Raw genomic sequence first — 20,627 nt, forward strand, 5'->3', positions numbered from 1 at the left:
ACCGTTTGCTGTGTGACCTTGGCAAGTCACTTCAATTTTCTATACCTCGGTTACCTCATCTGTAAAATGGGGATTAAGACTATGAGCCCCATATGGGACAGGGACTATGTCCAACCCTATTATCTTAATATCTACCCAAGTGCTTAATTCATGCCTGGCACACAGTTAGCACTGAACAAATACCATATAAAAACAATAAATGTCACTGATTGATGTTACTCATATCACAAAAAATTCTACTGATGAAAATTAGGCATTATGCCACCCATATCTAGATGCTCAAATAAAGCAAATTTAGTTTACCCTGAGTTGAAATAAGCGGAACCTCAACTCATGTTTAAAAAATTGGAGTATGAAAGGGAAAATGTTCCAGGTCTTCCTATCACTTTTATTGCTGGTTAAATAACTGTCAGAGCTAATACTGTATTTAATAAAAAAACTCTTTCTTGATTTAATCACCACGATTTGTGACCTGCATATTAAGTCTAAATAATTCTTGCTGGATAAATACAGATTATAATGTATTTGATAAAATGAGACATTCTCCTTTTATCAACAGCGGATCATTTAGATTTTGTTGTACTTAAAATCTTTGATTTTCTCTGCTTTCAAGTATTTTTAAAGCATTGATGAGATTACTTCATGATTATAAAAGTTCATTTTATTTACATTTTCTGTTTCACAGGTCTTCACTGCAAACAATCATCTAAAGAGAACTACAAAAGAGGATTTTTAAAACAAGATTTATATTCACCTATCATATTAAAATGATTCTCTGTTAATGATTTTTAAGCTTCCTGTTTATATTTTAAAACCACTCAATTCAACCTTTTCTATTGGCCTTTTAAGAGAGGGACTTATATTTTTGCTGATCCAAGTTAGTTTCTAAGCATCTAAGGAGTAAACTTTCTAAGACTAGGGACTTCTCTGCTCAGTCAACCTAATTAATTACCATCAAAATAAAATGTTCATATTAATTCCATTCATTCTCCCTCCTATCTTGAAAAAGTATCTGCCATGACTAACCTTGTGTCCCTTTATTTGTGCTGACCCTTAATTTTGTTTTCATCTACTGTAGTAAAACTTGGCTTCAGTGCCTGGTCAAAGGTTTAGTTCAGTTTGAGCTCCACTTCTTTGAAGTCCCAGGTGCACCTAGATTTATAGTTCGAGGGCTTGGAACAAGCACAGTGGGAACTTCTAGTGCTTCCAATGCACATACGCTGAGCCACAAACCTGGAAGTGCAGCCATTTGGGGATCATTTAGAAAAAATGGGCAAAGGTCCCCAGATGGGGCCCACAGGAACTCCTGAAGATTATAGCTCACTGACCTATTCCCTGGTTTCCTGGGTCACCCAAGGTATCTATGATCACCATTCCTTTCTTCCATGGCTTCCTCCAGACACTCCCCAGGCCCAGCTCAACACATTTCCCCACTTCCTTTGTTCAAAACTCAGCACTACCTACTCCAGGTAAGTCGACCCTCTGCACTTTCCAACACAGCCCTGTACTTTAACTTTTCAAGCAATATTTGTATAATTGGGTTGGTCAAAGTGCCTTTTAATATTCCTGTATTAATATATGCCAGAGTGCTTAATTGATACAATTCAGCACCCAGCACACACAAAAAAAATTAGGTGCTCAAGATAACATTTTAGTGAACAGATGCTGATGAGACTGTGATGGACAGTGGACATTCTCCAAACAGTTCTAAGGTTCCTAAATCATGCATTTCATGTAATGCTGGATAACAAAAGCATATAAAATAATACTCCCCGGAGCCAAGGAAGAGCATTTCTCTATTTTTTTTCTTCAAAAAATATACCATCAACTAAATTTTACTTTGGACTGGAAGATTCACCATCACAATTCTTATTCATATTCTTTATACCCTCATGACCCAACATGGTTACATGCAGAACTAAATACCCTCCTGAGAATTAGGAAGACAATGGTTGATGACTAACAGTGAGTGAAAGAACTTTGGACTTTGAGATTTAGCCACTTTCAAACTTCATATTATATTAAATAATAAATGTTAATCCGGACTCCAGATCACAGATGAGACCCAAATTATTAATCACCATATGCCCATAAATCTATTACAACTTATCCCACACCACCATTTTCCAGGGCACTCAATGGAACAAATTCCCAATAACCAGTTGCTGCGATATTTTTTACAAATTCATGTTTTTCACTCACATCTAATTTTGAAAGCAATAAAAATGTTTTATCACAGAGAGTTGGAAACCAATTCCCCACACACCTATGCACCTAGAAAACGTCACTAGGTCCATATTTATCAACTTCATAAATTGATCTTTTCTGGTATTATGAGTATAATTATATTTTAAAATTAATACACAATAAGTGTATAGCCAATTTTCCACTGAAAGGAACAGTCGGTACCATTAAAATGTTTTTTGGGGCAATAGTAGAGGTAGGCATCATACTCAGATGACTAGATGATGAATTGTGCAAAAGTAAATTTATTTTGCTCATAGCTGATTATAGTTACTTTAGGAAATATAGTATGCAGGCTAAATATTAATAATGATGGCATTTAAGTGCTTACTATGTGCCAAGCATCGTTCTAAACACTGGAGACAAAAGGTAAAATAATTTTTGATGAAACCTGGCTACCATTGTTATTTGTCCCCAAAGGGTCATACTGCTTTTGACATTGCCTGCTGCTGTTAGTGAATGGGCTTCTAAGACACTGTCATTTCGTTTACATTACTAGGTTCAACTCTAGAGAACCTCCTTAAAACCAAACAGATTAATCCAGATGACTATCATCTTCCTTCATGCCCTATAAATTGTGGCAGACTCAAAATGAACAGAGTAGAGAGCATCACCACCCTCTTCTGTTGTCCTGGGGGTGGGTATCCAATACCTATTTGACCTGCTGATGTTGAGGAGAAATTTTTGGAAAGTTTTCAGTTTCTGGAGAGTTGAATCTGGCCACTCCTGAAATAAAAGATTATCCCATCTATCCATTCATACTAAAGCTAAAAAAGCATGGGGGGGGGGGGGTGCAAAAAACAGAAGTACTTTAATCTTTCTTTTCCCCCATCAGAGCCCCTCACTTCTACATTCAAGGCACTCCAATTCAGTTGTATTAAGTGCTTACTGTGTGCAGATCACTGTATTAAGCGCTCTACAGTCAAAAGTCATACCCATTTTTGTAAATTATTGATGTAGAAGTGGCAATAATCAACCAATAGCTACAGTAGAATTTTATATTCGTGGATTTCACCTATCTGCTATGGATAACTGAGTTTTAAGCGTAATTGTCTAAAGCAGGTACAGGAAAATAAGAAACAGCATTGACTTGTATATTTAAGAAAAAAAAGTTTTCTAAATTGAATCAAGGAAGATTATTTCATCAACATACTAGATCAAAAACAGATGAAAAATTCTAAACTGTAGAACTGTTCTTACTAAGAAGTTATGCTTGAAATAGTGAATTGACAATAAATTAAGACAAATACTCAAAAGTGAAAAAGGGCATATACTGCTACCCTATCAAAATTCATGATATATGGGGTAAATGCAGAAGAGTAGCTAATTCCCTAATTCACTGCAGTAAACCTACCTCATTTATCCAGATTTTGGTGCATTTCATAGTAATGTACTGTTAGTTTGCTCGTTGTTTCCTGAACTGGGATGTGGTCCAAGGTTACTGGAAGTTATCTGCTGCTAGCAACAAGCCATTAGTCTGTGTTGCTCTGAATTTTAAGTAAGCCATTTGCCATTTTAAGAACCCATTTAATTTATCTCCACCGACTACCCAGATTTTCACATACCCATACCATGTCTGGTTCCAATCAATCTTAATAAATGATGTTACAGTACAGATATTAGTTGCAGCAGCCCTACAAATAAGGAATTGCTACTTTTCATAGCCACCCAGCCCTACCTTCCACTTCAACTGTAGCTATCGTTTACATGCTAGTCACAGGCTGATTTTCCAAACTTTGGAAATCCAGAATTTTAACTCTCTCGTTAAACATCCAATATTCCCAACCCACCTCGTTCCTGATGTGCTTGCCTTTGTAGACACAATCGAAACCATCAGGCATGACCTCCCTAGCTCCTACCCATCCCTACGTCTGCTCATCCTCTCTGCCCCCTCCCTTTCATCTACTTGCTTTCAAAATCTACTTCCCACACAAGCTCCCAATCCATGCATTCTCACTTTCTAAACAGCCTTGACTCCCCACACTTCGTTATCAGACTGCTGCCTCCTATAGCTCACTCTGTGGGGTCCTTCGCTCTGCCTTTAAAATCATATCCACAACCCACCTGTCTTTGAAAAAAAAACAAAACAAAAAACCCTCTGGACCCCATTGTACTATCTAGCTACCACCCCACTGCCCTTCAATTAATCAATGGTATTGGAGCACTTTCCATGTGTACAGCACTGTATTAAGTGCTTGGAGGAATGCAACAGTCCTGTCCAAATATGTCAAATAGGCCAATTCCCTCCCTGACCCTCTTCAATCTCGTTCCATCCCCTTCGCCCCATTAAAACTACTCAGTTACAGGTCACCAATGACCTTCTCTGAAATCTCCCATTTCTACCTTCCTCATGGCACCTCTACACTGATGTCACACCAGCACCTCAAGTTCCTCATCTTAACTCCCATATCCTCTCCTCCTCCTTATTTTCCCATCACAATTTATCAACTGTTTATCACCATCTTGACCTTTGAGGCTTGCACCTTTGGTGTTAACCTTGACTCCTCCATCTTTCCACTCATCACTGATTTGAGTCTGCCAAAGGCACTCCACCAGCTCTCTCCCTGACTTTCTGATTCTCTTCTCCCCTACATCCTCAGTGGCACTCTTTGTTCAAACTAACCTACTCACTGTGTCCCGTTCTCATACCTCCAGATTCCAACCCCTTGCTCAAGCTGTCCCCCATAAATTTAGAACTCCCCAGCTCTATCCACAATTAAAGCCTTCCCCAATTATTTTCTAATCTCCCCACCCTTCTGGATCCCCTACTGCCACTTCAGCATTTCCATACCACTTAAGTACTCTCATCCTCCCAGTAGGATTTATCTACTTATCTAATATACTCTAATACTAATATACTCTACTACTTCCTCCTATTTGTAATGTATTTTAGTGTCTGACCCCTAGATTGTAAACATCTTCAGGGCAAGGATCATGTATGTTAATTATCTTGTACTCTGCCCCAAGTAGACACTCAGTATGGCCTAGTGGAAAGAGCACAAGCCCGGGAGTAGGAGGGTCTGGGATCTAATCCCAGCTCTGCTTCATCCGCTGTATGACCTTGGGCAAATCCCTTAAATTCCCTGTGCCTCAATTATTTCATCTATAAAATGGGGATTAAGACTGGGAGCCTCACATGGGACATGGACTGGGTCCAACCTGATTAGTTTGTATCTACCCCAGAACTCAGTACAGTGCCTGGCATTATAATAAGAATTTAACAAATACCATTCTCCAAAAAATAAAAAAAAAAATACAACTGATTGGTTGCTAGAGGCAAAAGTTAAAAAGTGATCACAGTACCTGAATGAAGGCATCTGCAGGGTTCAATTACTAGGTTTCTTCTATTACCTACTGACTACTCTAACCTATTTATCTACTCTCAAAAACCCAAGAAAATATTCCAGGAAACTCTTGCCAAAACCTAAACTGTTGGCAACTATAGGCCAACACTTAGAAAATGAAACAAGATTAGAGGAAAGTGGACAGTAGGTAGGCAGCAGACAATTACCCAGCAACAACTCTTATGAAGGGAACAATTTAAAAGACCTATTGGGTCCCAGGTCCTCTTCACAGCTTATATGTAAACACTGTCCCTAATTCCTCTGACCTTCCAATCTGGCAGAAGGGGGCCTAGAGAGGAGAAAATATGGGAGGAATGAAAGGGGTCCAAGAGAGTATAGAGAGAGAGCAACAGTACTGTGGAAAGAAAAGCTAAAGACACTCCTGCAACAAACTGGGGCTCCCTGCAAGATTTACCTTTCACTAATTTGGGTTAACACTTGAGGATTTACATTTTAGAATAAGACTATAGAAAACATCTAAACAGAAGCAGGTACCATATTTCTCAGACTCCAGACTAAAAAAATTTACTACGGCAGGGATGCAGGACCTATGGCTCAAGAGGCAGAGCTGACTCTTCTTGATACTGGATGTGGCTCTCGCGTCGAGTGGCCCACTCCAAAGGGGTCATCACCTCCACAAATTCGGCACCATGAGGCTGACACACTGTCTTTGCCCTCTGGCAACAGAGAAGCAGTGTGGCTTAGTGGATAGAATATGGGCCTGGGAGTCAGAAAGACCTGGGTTCTAATCCCAGCTCTGCCACGTCTGCTGTTGACCTCGAGCTAGCCACTTAACCTCTCTGGGCCTCAGTAACTTCATTTGTAAAATGGGGACTGAAAGCCCCCATGTGGGGCAGGGACTGTGTCCAACCAGATTAATGTATGCCTACTCCAGCACTTAGAACAGTGTTTGGCACAGAGTAAGCCCTTAACAAGTACCACAATTATTAATTATCATTATTAACCCACCTCCCCAAGATGAAAAGCAGTGAAGAGGGGGTCAAGTTCAACTCCTTGCCTCCTTTCATCAGGATGGAGCCTTCCCTGACCTGGGTTACCATTGGAGTTTACAATATCCTCCCCAGAAAGCAGGAAGAACTGGAGCTGCTCGTAACTGTGGGCAAGTCACTTAACTTCTCTGTGCATGTTACCTCATCTGTAAAATGGGATTAACTGTGAGCCTCACATGGGACAACCCAATTACCCTGTATCGACCCCAGCGTTTACAACAGTGCTCTGCACTTATTAAGTGCTTAACAAATACCAACATTATTATTATTCCATTGGGGCATCCTGTCCTCTTCCTCAACAATCAGCTGCATGTGCCACCCACCTACTAACTCCAGCAGGTAACAGCAGTGATGTTGAAGTGAGGCAGACAAACTGGGCAGGAAAAAGAAAAACACAAACCCCAGAGGTACCAGGGATGGGGGACAAGAACAGTCCTGAGCCAGGTCACCCCCAGGCCCTGGAAAGGAGGGTTTGGCCTCCAACACAGGCCAGGTCCAGAAGTGTTGAGTTAAGCAGCAGGAGGTTGAACGAGAACTGCTTAATTGCTTAATGTACACTAGGCCACCAAGACTGGTTTGACAGAGCAGGTGGTTGTCAGCAGTGGCAAGAATTGAGCAGTCCCTTTCTCTTCTCTGCTAAGGGGAAGGAAGCAATCTACTCCAAGCTCTTACCTCCTTCCTTCCCTCATCCATATCCAATTGGACCTGCTTTGATTTTTTTTAGACCCTGGAAATCTACTCTGCTTGGCCCAGTCCCTGCATGTCTCCTTCCCCAAAGCCCCTCTAATATCTCTTCCCCTTCAGGTGAGTGTCATCAAAGGTGTTATCTCTACAACTTGAATCAAGCCTAACACCACCTTACACATTTTGATAAGTCTATTTAATGTGTAAACATGGTGCTTTGCAACATGGCACCCGACCTTAACCCTTCCTAAAGGGAGAACTGTTTTTCTCTCTTTCTCTTTCCCTTTCCTCTCTTCTTCCCTCCTTACTTCACAATTAGACCTCCACAATGAAGTTATGTTAGAGTCAATTTATTGTGTTTAATTTCTATGACTGACCCTTGGCTTACCAACTTTTTTTTTTTCAGGGGAAACCTGTTCTGCATCAAAAGGATGCACACTTCTGCACTGGTCTTGTAATGAAAAATTAGGAAAAAAATTTTAACGCTTTTACTTCTACCTAAATTTTTTAATTTGAAACCTCAGTATATTACATGCACACGATGCCTAGCTCCCATTCTAAATAAGACTGGGGGAAAGTCAAGTAAAGCAGATCTATGTATTTTACAAGACCTTAAAAAGAAAAAAAAAAGCCTCTTTAGAATCACGAATTAGCAAAGCTGATTAAAATTTAATTCTTCTGATATGTTTTAATGAACTGTTGAAAGGCAGAACAAAGTAGTTATGGTTACAAATGATCCATTATAAGGATCAGTTAGAGTGATTGAGTGCTTACTATGTGCACAATACTGTACTAAGGGCTTGGGAAAGTACACTAAAACAGAGTTGACAGTTGAAAGCCCACAAAAGGCTTTCAGCCTTAAAGACATACCTTAATAGCTAAGTTTAGTTTGTAAGAATAAAGTATGATATGCCTCTGAAAGGGAACCTATCATTACCACACATTAAAAACTAAATCACCTTCAAAGTTTTAAAACAGTCCAATCAACTTTTAAGGTGAGTATACAGTACTGAAAGACTATACATTAAATGGTAACTGCCTCGCTAGTAAAAATATTGCTTTGCACTTTGTTCAAAGCAGTGAAACCCATTACTGATTAGGCATAAAAACCATTCATCCTGTACACATTTTAATTAATACCCACCCATACTGCCACGTGCCACAAAACAAGTGTTGTGTGCACTGCAGTTTCCCCGCATTAATTCTGGTCCTAATGCGCCCCTAAAAGAGGAGGCCAATGGGACCCAGTCCCACAATGTGCGACTTAATAGCCAACCACTATTTCAAAAAAGACTTCTAGAAATTAAAATTAGTCATTTGAAAAATGTAATAGAACCTGGGCAGTACTCAGCACTTAGTACCATGCTCAGCACGTAGTAAGTGCTTAATAAATACCATTATAATAAATTTGGTATTTGGGTTTTTTCATGGAATACTGGATCATAAATTCAGCTATCTCCCCATTTCTAAAGAAGGTGTATCATCAAGCAAAGATCAGTTGGAGAGGCTAGCTTTTTTGGACAAATGTAGCTACCGTTCTCAAAATAAAATACAATGCCCAACCAAAGCAATCCTTTAGAACAGAGGCAGAATTCACCTAAGGTGTCTTCTTGGCATTCACAATCAGTTGCCTTGGGGCATGTTGGTGCATATATGGTAGAAAGATCTTTAGGTTCCCCTAATTTCCAGAGTTTTTTTTCCTAAAACCCCTGTATATTTCCTCCAGTCTAATCCTTACCAAAACCGTAGGCCTTTATTAGGTGGGAGGATAAAAAGCCAAGAATCAACCAGAAGAACAGCAAACAACATATAAGGCAAAGTAACAGGGCTGGATGACTACTTCTCACTAAGGGATGAGGACAGACCCTCACCTTATCTTTGGCCCTACAGCTCTCAAGTACAAGGATTGTTTGCCCCTAGTCACCCCCACTTTTTTTTGGAAGAAAAAGAGTATGCCAAGGCTCAGAGAATTCTCAGGGTGGTTTGGGATCTCTGATTTCGAAGCAGGCAGACGGACACGCCCACTCACCGGGACAAAGCTCACTAGCCAGTCTCCCATTGGGCCCAGGCATGGCTCTGCAGTTATGAAAGACCCAAAACAGGTCATTTGGTGAGTGGCATGTTAACACAGAAGCCTGAATGGTGGTGACCCAGGAGCAAGGAACCAGTCTGATTCCTTCTATTCTCATCCCTTCAGTCTCTCTCGTTTTCTCCCACCTTTGGACACATTTGTCCAACATCAGAGTTATATTTAAATTATATGTTATAAGATATCTATATATATTAATGTCTGTCTCCCCTCTAGACTGTAAACTCGTTATGGACAGGGAGTGTGTCCACCAATTCTATTGTACTGTACTCTCCCCAAGCGCTCAGTACAGTGTTCTACACATAGGTAAGTGCTCAATACCACTGACTGATTGGAAGAGGAAAAGTCACCAGAGACAACAATTGAATGACGACTCTAAAAACAGATGGAAATGAATGCTGCTGAATCCATTAGAGATGGAGGAAACGGATGCCAACAGCCCTTTAAAACCTGCAGATGAACTTCCAGAACAACAGAACTGAAGACGGTTCCAGGAAGTCTTAAAAGTGAAGCACTATATGGAAATACAATTTTGCAGTGGATCATAATCTGATACTTGGCCTGAATACTAATGTTATTACTTTTATGCTATAAATCTCCACACATGAAGCATTTGACAATTCAACGAGACTTTGAGATTTAAGTAAATGCAAATATTGGTCATAATACACAGACTTAGGACTATAATATTAATAATAAACAAACACCTCACCTGTTCAAGGTATCTCAATGATGAGACTTCCAAAGATTAAATTGTATATTAGTCAAAACTTATCTTAATTCCACATTCTACATGAGGCTCACCCAGAAAGCAAAAGCTTCCAATGATCCTTAGAATCAGCGTAGGAAAACATCCTCATTTTTCAATCTGTTCCTCAGCATCCCAAAGGATTTTACTTTCTGCCATACCGTGCTTTTCAGATAATGGAGAGTCCAATGAAACCTGAGAAACTCTAGGATCTGCACCAAAAAACAGCTGCCCAAGTCGTGGCTATGGCTTTGTATAGTAAGCACCCCAACAACTCAGCAGCGGATAGAGAGGTGACAACAGAGACAAGAGCTCAGTTCATTTAGCATTCTAAATCTCTACTTGAGAAAAGAAAGTTCAAGAACCCAGCTGACGGAGCAGGCTCAGTGAGGGGATCAGAGAAAAATCTAAATGGTCCACACTTTTGGAGAACTACTATTACATATCAATTAACTGTGCTGAGATTTTTTTTTTAAGAACGGTAATCCGTGATTTTTTATCAATGATCTTGATAAAAGCAGATATTTATACTTTTCTTCCCTCAAATAAACTCTCATTCTTTCCCCCTAACCCACCAAGGGAATCTTAAAATGATCTTAACCTACATGCTTGGCTAACTCTCTCACACCAAATAATTCTATAACTCCTGAGTTCTGAATGTGGCTTCTAAATAAATCACTTTGGTTGAAATCACCAAATAATTAGAGGAGTTATATTTCAAGACACATGTTATAGCAGAAAGATTAAGCAGAGGAAGCCTACTGGAAAAGATTAAGACGGCAAAGAGAGAACAACCATTAAGCATTAGAGAGGAAAAGAGAAACAAAAAGATAGGTTATGAAATATGAAAGCAGCAGCATGACCTATAAGAGCAGAGGACTGGGAGCCAGAAGTTCCTGGTTCTAGTCCAGTTCAGCCACTTAGCTTGCAGTGTGACCTCACTTTTCTGGGCTTCAGTTTCCTCATTTGTAAAATGAACATAACATGGATCATGAGTCCACAGTGGGGCAGGGGCCTTATCTGTTCAAATAACCTTGAGTCTAGCACAGTACTTAGCTTATGGACGGCACAAAATCAGTATCATTATTATTATGGCGATAGCGTAAGAGCAAAGACAAATAACTTGCCTGGTAGGAAACAAAGAATACCCAACATCAACTTAGTGGTTATATGTTCAAATGGAACCAAGATGCTTGGGCTATATATTCTGTCAAGACTATAAGGAGACTCTTGGACCAGATCTTCAGAGCAGAACAGTTCTTCACGAACCACAGAGATTTTGCACTTTTCCCCTAAAAAAAGCTGGGTCTGGGTCTTCGGGATGACGATCCCAAAGTTAACTGGCTTGCTAATCATATACCATCATTTCAAAAATGTCAGCCTTCAAAGATACAAAATTAGATAAGACAGGAAGAAAAGCACTAGGACCCTTTGGAAGGACAGACACAATTTCTATTATGTAAAACTTGTAGTGGCAATTTTTTAGGTCTACAAGTAAATTTGGATAAATTGCCAAAAGCTCCAAATCTCAGCGAGAATCCATACCAGCACATTTTGAAAGTGGGTAATGGAAATAAGGAATGGGAAAGTTTTCAATATATTAGCCTTTACTTTTTTTTTAATTTTGCCTCAATGACAAATGATGTAAATATTTTTTTTTCAGTTTTCATTTGCGCATGTCTGTCACCTCAAAAGAAATGAATGTACTTCGACTTTCTGAAAGACCGAGTCATTCAAAATCAACTCATTTCTACTTTCCACGTAAAGGGAGAGGTCAAGAGCAAATTACTGAATGGCAACATGAACTTCCACCCTGAAACCTTCAAAACTACTAAATGCATTCAGGAAAGGTCTTTAGCTTAAAAGTTCTATACTGTAAAACTAGAGTACTAATATAAATCCAAGAAAATGTCACTAAAATATAATTTACTATCTAATAAACTCATTTGATTTCATTCAGCAGCATACATTTCAGCAGGCTGCATATTGAAAAATGATCCGGTTACAGAAGTAGATCTTTACACATCTTGCCAGTGAGCAAGATCTAAGTAATCTAAATACTTCTGCCTAGATATAGAGGGTCATTCAATTCAACAGATACAAGGGAGTGAAAATAAAGTAGGTGGGGATGAATCCTCTATGGGCCACAATGTTATAAGGCATTACAAATCAACTGGTTTAAGTAGGGATAGTTATGACAGCATTACGGTACAATTAATTTTGTCTTCAGAGTGCATGAAATTCTTCCCAACTGTAAATATGAGAGTAGTCATTTTACTGAACTTTTTCATCCATCCCATGAACTATATAAACACACCTAAAACAACAATACTTATAAATTAAATATAATGCATCCTATGACAGTTTAAAGTCTACAAAAAATATATTACAGTTCCCTCTGTGAAAAAGTTCGTGAGCCACCCCCGACAAGGCTTCTAATACAGGGGTAGTGACAGTAAAGTCAACCTGAGTGCCAGGAGACACTTGACTTCCTACTCTCAAACGGAAAACTTTTAATCTTTGACCACTGTCAGCTACTAAGTTGGCAGGTGATACCTGTAAGTAGAGCTCAAAAACAGTAACTCCAGTTTCAGGGGGGAAAAAAATTCTAAATATGAGGATTAAGTGAAACACAGTTACGGTATCAATTTTCATTTGCACACATGAAGTTATAATATAGTAGCTTTATAGAGAAAGAGACTTAAAAGAATCAACAGTTTAGCTAAAACTTTTCCAATCTATTCATTGTTCAAACAAATTACAAAGAATGCTTCATATCCGCATACTACAAGATACTCTAAGAGCTTCACAATCCGAAGGACGATAACGACACAAAAGATAGAAAGAAATGTTTTTGCTTTTTTCCCAGAAAGTTAAAGTATAAATACCTGCAGGACTGTCAGCATTTTCTCCTGGGTGTAGCTGTATGCCAGTGGAGTCTATAGAATTTACTGTAACTGTCTGTAGATTTGGCAACTGACCCGTGCTTAGACTAACTGGAGTCGAAGTCAAGGCTCCACCTGCTGCAACTTGCCCAAGGGTGAGAGTCTGAACAGGTGTTAGAGTTATTTGTTGGGCCGAAGTATTCTGAATTTGCAAGTTTTGTAAATTTTGGACTCCTTGCACTTGAAACGTCTGCCAGGTTATCTGTCCAGAAGGGGTCACTGTCTGTGCCTGAATTAAAAAAGTTCCAGGATTCAGCTGCAACTGAAGATTTTGCAAAGCCTGTTGCGATATACTTTGACCACTGGCTTGCACACCATGGATTGTCTGTGGTGCAATACCTTGCACAATTTGGGCTTGACTGGTTGGCTGTTGAGACTCTTGAAGTTGTAGATGCTGTACAATAGGCTGTGCTGTGGAGACCTGAATATTCTGAGCCTGCGTCTCATCAGAGACAGGTGTCTGGATGTAATTTCCCTGAATATCAGAAGAATGCACCTGCCCACCAGAAGTGGTCAAGCTGTTGGTGTTCTGTTGCAATATACCTGTACTATCTATTGTAACAGGCAACTGTGAAGAGGAGGACGTTGGCACAAATAAATCTGTATCAGTGTTAGTTTCATTGATTTCAGGAGAAACTTGCTCACCAGTCCTTTCAGAAGTGTCTGAGCTATCCATGGCTTGTCCGGTGTTTATCAAATGTCCATCTGCATTAATGCCTGCTGTCATGGTCTGAGAACTGCCCGAGAGTCCCAGAGAATCTAGATCCACGCTATTGATTGGTACAAAAGTAATATTTCCTGGCAGACCAAGAGGCACGTTAGCAACTACTTGGGCTTGTCCAGGAAAGGATGAGCCTCCAATTGCAACTCCCTGAACCTGGACTTGACCAGTCTGTGATAAGAGATTCTGAATATTAGCAGGCGGTGTTCCGGAGGTAAGTACGCCTTGATTAGAGCCAGGAAGGATCTGAATTTGACCACTTTCTTGATTTATACCTCCGTTGTCTGAAGAACCTGTGAAGCCAATCTGGACCTGCTGACCATCCGTAGTCTGAATTTGGGGAATTACTTGATATTGGACATTGGACACTGTACCATTGGATGAATCTGATCCTGGTGCAACTGAAAATATTTGCTGATTCTGCAAACTCTGAAGGGGAAGGACATATTGCCCACTTGAAGTGACTGCAGCAGGACCTGGAATCTGAACTATATTACCAGCTTCATCTTTTATAGTGGTGGGTGTTGCGGTCAAAACCTCCCATCTATTTGGCGTTCCTCCTAACTGTACAGAAGCCAAATCACCTGTCTGAACAAAACAAAAACAAAAGTTAAATGACATATTTAAAATAAACATCTATATAATAGTCTAAAATGCTCGAATACTACTTGGAATGAGAAGTTACCAGGATTTAATCACATATGCAACAGTACCCATCTAACCTCTGCTGTTAACTCACCTAACCCCGTAAAGCCTAGCCAAACCAACCCCTCCCATATCCTCCAATAGTCTTTTAGTCCTTGGGTAGGTCTTTTAGTCCTTGGGTAGGTCTGGAGTAACATCACATATTCTTACCATTTGTTGTCTACCAGATTTGTGGCAAACTTTTCTACACGCTTACCCGTTAGTTTGTAAGATCCTCCAGAGCTGGAAACCGCGTCTTCTTTCCTTATAACTACCCAAACCACCTAGTTCAGCACTCTCAAGTGCAGGGTCAATAGAAGTTGATTAATTTACAGAAGTCGTATCAACTACGGTAATTAGGGCAATGTGGTTAAGTTCAGGACCTTAACTGCTGCTTGAATCTATATCAAAACGAAAGATTTGGCACCTCATTCTCAAAGGTGATATAAGCTACGTCTTCATACCTAGGGAGAAGACTTACTAGAATTCTTTTTCAGGGCAAGTTCCCCAGAAACTCACAAACACACTCTTCTTTCATTGGAATTTTGACTAGCATCCCAAGAGGGTTGGATGTCTTGAGCCCGTTTCCATTCCCAATAACTGGCTTAACGAAAGACGAGGCCCATGGAACGATAGTAAGTATCTACTGAGCCGGATCAACCCCCACGCTCAAACTCTGGGGCAGACTGCTGAGGCGATCTCTGAACCCCAGACTGTTCGAAAACAAATCAAAAAAACACGGCAGGAGTACCAGACCCAGCTCCCGCACACCTTCATGGAGCCAACCAGGGCTCCAATTCCTCCCCTGCCCAACTTTGTATGGTCACCTACGTGAATCAGGTGCTACCTGGGCCAGTCAGTATGAAAAACAATGGTCAGAGGGATACCAGGACAGGAACCAAAGCTTTCTGTGGCAGAGATTAAGTAATCAGATGACAGCAGCAGCTCTAAACTGGGAGCCTGAGAAGTGTTGAAGGGGTTTTAAGTGAGTTGAGGGTCAAGTTCTAAGCAATTTAAGGGAGTTCAGTGGAAGAGGAAATGCTTTGAATGTATTGCGCCTTCCTCTTCGTTCTTCTATTAAACACATACATTTGTTAATCCCTCTCCTTGTACCTAAAACCTCTCTCTCCCAAAACAAAGAAAACCCAAGTACCTATCAGTAGTCATTCACTAGTATTTATTATTAAGCACCTATAAGCAGAGCACTAGACTAACCGCTTGAGAGAGTACAATAAAGTAGAAGAGGTGATCCTTGCCCTCAAGGCTCTCCCAATCTCACAGGGGAGACGGACATAGTAGTACCAATTGTGCGGGTGAGTCATTAGGTACAAAAGTGATATGGGCGGCTGTGAGTTCATCAGTACTAAGAAGATATTGATTGTGCCCTGAGAAGAAAACTCATAGGGGAATGTTTCATGGGTGAGGAGGGAATTACAAGACATGAGGAGATCCGAGGTCTGGTATATTTGAAGGGCGAGGGAGTTCCAGAGGGGAGAGCACAGGAGCCAGGGTTCAGAAACGGGACAGTGGAGAACTGAGCACAGTGAGAAGGTGAATGTATGAGGACTAAGCGTGCTCATGGAGGGCTTTAGAGCCAGGAGGCAGGAGTTTCTGCTTGATGCCGAAAGAAACAGTTAGCCACTGGAGGACTGGGGAGTCATAAGGCAAGCACAGAATACTCAACAAATATTGTGGCCTGGCAAATGTTTAGCCAGGAAATCCCACCCCAAAACAGAAAGGCTAGGTTGATTTTACGCCCACTGACTGGTTTTCTTTTAAAATACTTAGATAAGACCAAAGATGCTCTACATCTATTTCAATGATCTGTCTTTTAAACCACACTCATTAACAATTAAACTTAAATAACCAAAAATCAACCTATATCTGACAATCATGGATAGAGGTGCACCCTACTACAACTTGCAGCAGGTAAGGAAATAGCTTGCTCTGCTTACCTTTACCCATTTCTAAAAGCAACAGCAGTTAACGCCTGTTTACATTCCAGGTAAACATTTAGACTAAAGATATTCTTAAAAAGATGCTTGAGTTCAAATCATTAGGCTCCATTCTTTCTTGAGGTTCCAAGGGGCAAGAGCAACTGCAAAATAACATCCAACCTCCCATTCTGTGCCTTGGTCTTGTGAAAAGAGTCTCACACCACTGATTGTACCTGCAGCTTCCTCCCTCCACCTCCATACCCTACCTCCCAGAATTGTCTCTCGGATGCAGATGCAAGGTGTTTTAGAAGCAACAGAACAAAGCCCACTGAATTCCAGCACAACAGCCAGCGAGGTGCACCCACTAGCACCCAATACCCTCACCCCCCAATAATGCTTGCATGCCAGCAGCCAACAACCCTACTTCAGGAGAGGGCCAAGTAGTGTAATTACACAATTCTACTCAGGGACTCTCCTCACAGACCACTGCTCAAGTCAAGGAATTCCCCTGCAGCCACCCACCTCCTTCAAGCTCAAAAGCAGCATCTGAACCCAGGATAAATGGGTTCCACTACAAGCCCATCTGTAAGCCCAACAAAGGGCAGGGCCTTGTCTCTGTTACCGATCTGTACATTCCAAGCACTTAGTACAGTACTCTGCACATAGTAAGTGCTCAATAAATACTACTGAATGAATGAAAAGTACTGTGGGGGCTGGAGGCGGCCACTAGGCCTGAGTGGGGTACTTCCCAAGAAAATGAAATGATTCTTAGACAGGGTAAATTATAGACTAATATTTAATTCTATTCCCTATCCTCAAAAAGCATATATTCAAGCTTTTTTAAAGATTCTTCTCCATGGATTATTTTAGTATCATGAGGAGTCACATGAATTAATATCTTAATACAAAAAAAAAACGAAACACCCTACTGACAAATGCTGAAACAATTAAGACCCAATATTAAAGTTCCCTATAACTTGAAAGTGATCATTCTGTAACTTAGGTTTAAATTAATATCAATATTAATCCCAAAAAGAATTCTTTCAACCCCCCAAAGGAATTATTCATATTGAGGTGCTTCCAGTATTTCAGAGCACTAGAGCAGCTTTGTCTTTGGTTCAGGTACATACTTAAGTATTTTACATTCTCGAAAGAAATCTCAACATTTCTGTGCTCTTATAAGAATCCAAAGGCAGGACAATAAAATCTGGTTAGAAATGTACTGGGAAAAAGCTCTATAGCCATCTTGATTTTCACTCATCTCCTCCAAGAGGCCTCCCTGGCTAAACCCCCCATTTCCTCTTCTCCCACTCCCTTCTGCATCGCCCTGGCACTTGCATCCTTGACTCACACCTCCCTCAGTTCCAGACCACTTATATATACACCTGTAATTTATTTACATTAATGTCTGTTTCCCCCTTTAGACTGTAAGCTCATTGTGGACAGGATATGTGTCTAGCAACTCTGTACTCTCCCAAGTGCTTAATATAGTTATATTGTACTCTCCCAAGGGCTTGGTCCAGTTTTCTGCACAGAGTAAGTGCTCAATGAACACAACTATGTCACCTAAACTGATGTGAATGCACCTCAGAAAATATAAAAGATAGAGATAACGGCAATATAAAGGAATGAAAGACAAAAAACACAATTTGCTTCTCAAGTAGACTTCACTCAGAGTACCTAAATATGTTGCAGTTTCTACTTTGGATAAATGTATATCATCACTCAGAAAAGCACATTTGACTTAACTGACCTGATATAAGCAATAATAAGATGGTTCGATTGCAAAGTTTGGCTCCTACAGGTGCAGAATGGAAAACAAAAACTTGATCACCACCCACAACTTAATTTAGTAACTTCTGATGTATTGAGGTTAATGGTGAAGAATCTCCTTTTACTGTGCACTTGTAAATTGTGTCTTTTGATAAATTCTGTCCATTTTAAAATCAGATCCCTAGTGGAAATAGTTTTTCTTTATTCTCTGTCCCCACAAATATTTCTGCAAAGGGGCTGAAAGCCTGGAAATGACTGGGTAGAAATGTCTTTTCTTGCCCCGCCCCCCCCCACAAAGAATTTCAGGCAAGGGGAGAACAGGACTTGAGAGGACAGGCTGAAGCCAAGAAACAGGTGTGGGGAATGTGAGGGGGTGTGTGTATCAGGGGAGAAATCCTGAACCGAGGAAACTGCCATTTTTACGTCCTTTTCAATGCCCAATGTCGGAAATATCTCTAGTCAGGCTGCACTACACCTGAGGTATCTAGATGTAAAAAACTTACTTTTGGCGGGGGGTGGGGGGAGCTAAATATTAGCTCCAATCACAATCAAAAATCAAAAATCCAATTATGGTCTTCAAAATACCTGCCCACAATTTTACAAAAAGGTACTTACAAGCCAAATATACCAAAAGATAAATCATTTCCCACTTTTTACAATTAACCATAACTATCATTGTTTTTTACATTTCAATTTCTTTAACAAAAAATTAATCTGACCAAGTTTAAATGTCTCTTTAGTACCATTCCATTAAGTTTAAAGTGCACCACATCCTATGAGGAATAAAAGTGACAGCTTGTGCCACTGATAACTGGACCAACTAAAATAAAAATATACTTGTTGGTAAAAAAAAAAAATATTAAGTGAAAGATATATCTTCCCTTCTGATCTCTTAAGTTTTTCACAAAAGGTCATGCACTTGTTCAAAAGCTAGCTACTTTCATTTTCTGTGATGGAGAAACCTGAAGTCCATTTTTGATATGCAAAAGTGTATTTTCTAATACAAACACATACACCAGTTTTCAAAACACTCTCAAAGGATGGCTACCATTTACACGGATCAAACATGTAAACATAAAAACAGCACTTCTCCTCCTGAATCTGGCCTACTTGCTCACTAGGCCAGAAGCTGAGACCACTGGAGATTTGAGAGTTTAGGAAATAGGATGTAGGTTTGGAGCAAACCTAGTGACTCTGCTTCTTTGTTTTAAGATGAAGTGGTCACAGGTAACACCGCAAGCTAACTGTAGGGCTGTTGTTTACATAAAATACACTTCCTCCCTTACCTCCAACACCTTCCATTTGTGAACGTACTAAATATAAAGTTTCACTCCCAAGACTTTGTGGTTGTTTATAATGAATTAAGGGGGGGGGGGGGGGAGGGGCGAGAAAAAAACAGACCTAGGGTCAGTTTCAAGTTACTTTACAACTGTATTTAATTTATGGCAAACAGTGGCTGATTTGCTGTCAGTCGGGAAAAAAATCACTAAAAATTTCCTTGGTTGACACTTAACGACAAAGTCTTTATATTTTAATTTCCTTTACTGTTTTGATATATTTAATCATTTGATCTAGTTTTGAACATCAGAAACATAAGCGTCTCTGTCCTCCAGAAAAAAACCAGGCAATATAAACTATAACGTATTTAAACCGCCTGTTGGGGGTCTTCAGAAAAAACTTAAGAATCTAAGAGGTTAACATGCGCTAAATATAGAAGTGGCAACTCAAATCAAGAGCACCCAAAGTTTCACTACAGCTTTTAAAAACTGTCTTCTAATCAATAGGAATACTTGCAGGTTTTAGAATCAGTCACAGACAAACTTGCTGGCTAATCTGGGCTGGCCGGCCCTTAAAGCTAGTTAAATCCTGTAGTTAAATTTAAGTGTGCTAAATTCACAATTTAACACGCTTTAGAGAACTGTTTTTCCAGCGACCTGCCATAGCACCTCATTTTCCACTTGCCAGCCCCTCCCACAAACACCACCCCTTAAAGAAGCCTGAGAGGCCACCACAAAAGCCCCACCAGAACCTGTCGATCAAACGGGCAGTTCTAAAACTAACCGAAAAGATGAAAAATGAAATCATCGCCTTTCAAACAACAAAAAAAACGGGGCCCCTCTCCCCCTAACCGTAGCAGTAATGAGCCTCCCTATTACCAGATAGAGGAACGGTAAGTGAATTTTCCAAGGTGCCCTACTGGTGAGTGTCTGGGGGTTTTTCCCTCCATTTCTGATTTAAATTTTTTTTTTTTTAATCGGGACAATACAACTCGGGGAGGGACGTTTTCGACCCCACCGCATGCCTGGTGACCGGCCGATCGATGCGAATTTCCAATCGCGCCGGTTTTGGAGGGGCAGCCGGCGGAGTTTTTGAATCCGGCGGCTTCGTTTCGATAAACGGTCAGCGGGAACGATGGCTGCCGGCCCGCCCTCCCCGGGGATGAGCCCG

General features: G+C 40.3%; 1 protein-coding gene across 2 annotated transcripts in view; it reads right to left on the reverse strand.

The window, feature by feature from the left end:
- SP3 (Sp3 transcription factor) overlaps positions 1-20,627 on the reverse strand; it is a 34,581-nt gene that overhangs the window by 12,212 nt on the left and 1,742 nt on the right. For both annotated transcript variants that reach the window (XM_029071989.1, XM_039913029.1), the window contains one exon: positions 13,008-14,373. In XM_029071989.1, coding sequence (XP_028927822.1) covers positions 13,008-14,373 — 1,366 coding nt within the window. The remainder of the gene's footprint in view (positions 1-13,007; positions 14,374-20,627) is intronic.

The sequence above is a fragment of the Ornithorhynchus anatinus genome, chromosome 9 (genome assembly GCF_004115215.2).
Source record: "Ornithorhynchus anatinus isolate Pmale09 chromosome 9, mOrnAna1.pri.v4, whole genome shotgun sequence".
Lineage (NCBI taxonomy): Eukaryota > Metazoa > Chordata > Mammalia > Monotremata > Ornithorhynchidae > Ornithorhynchus > Ornithorhynchus anatinus.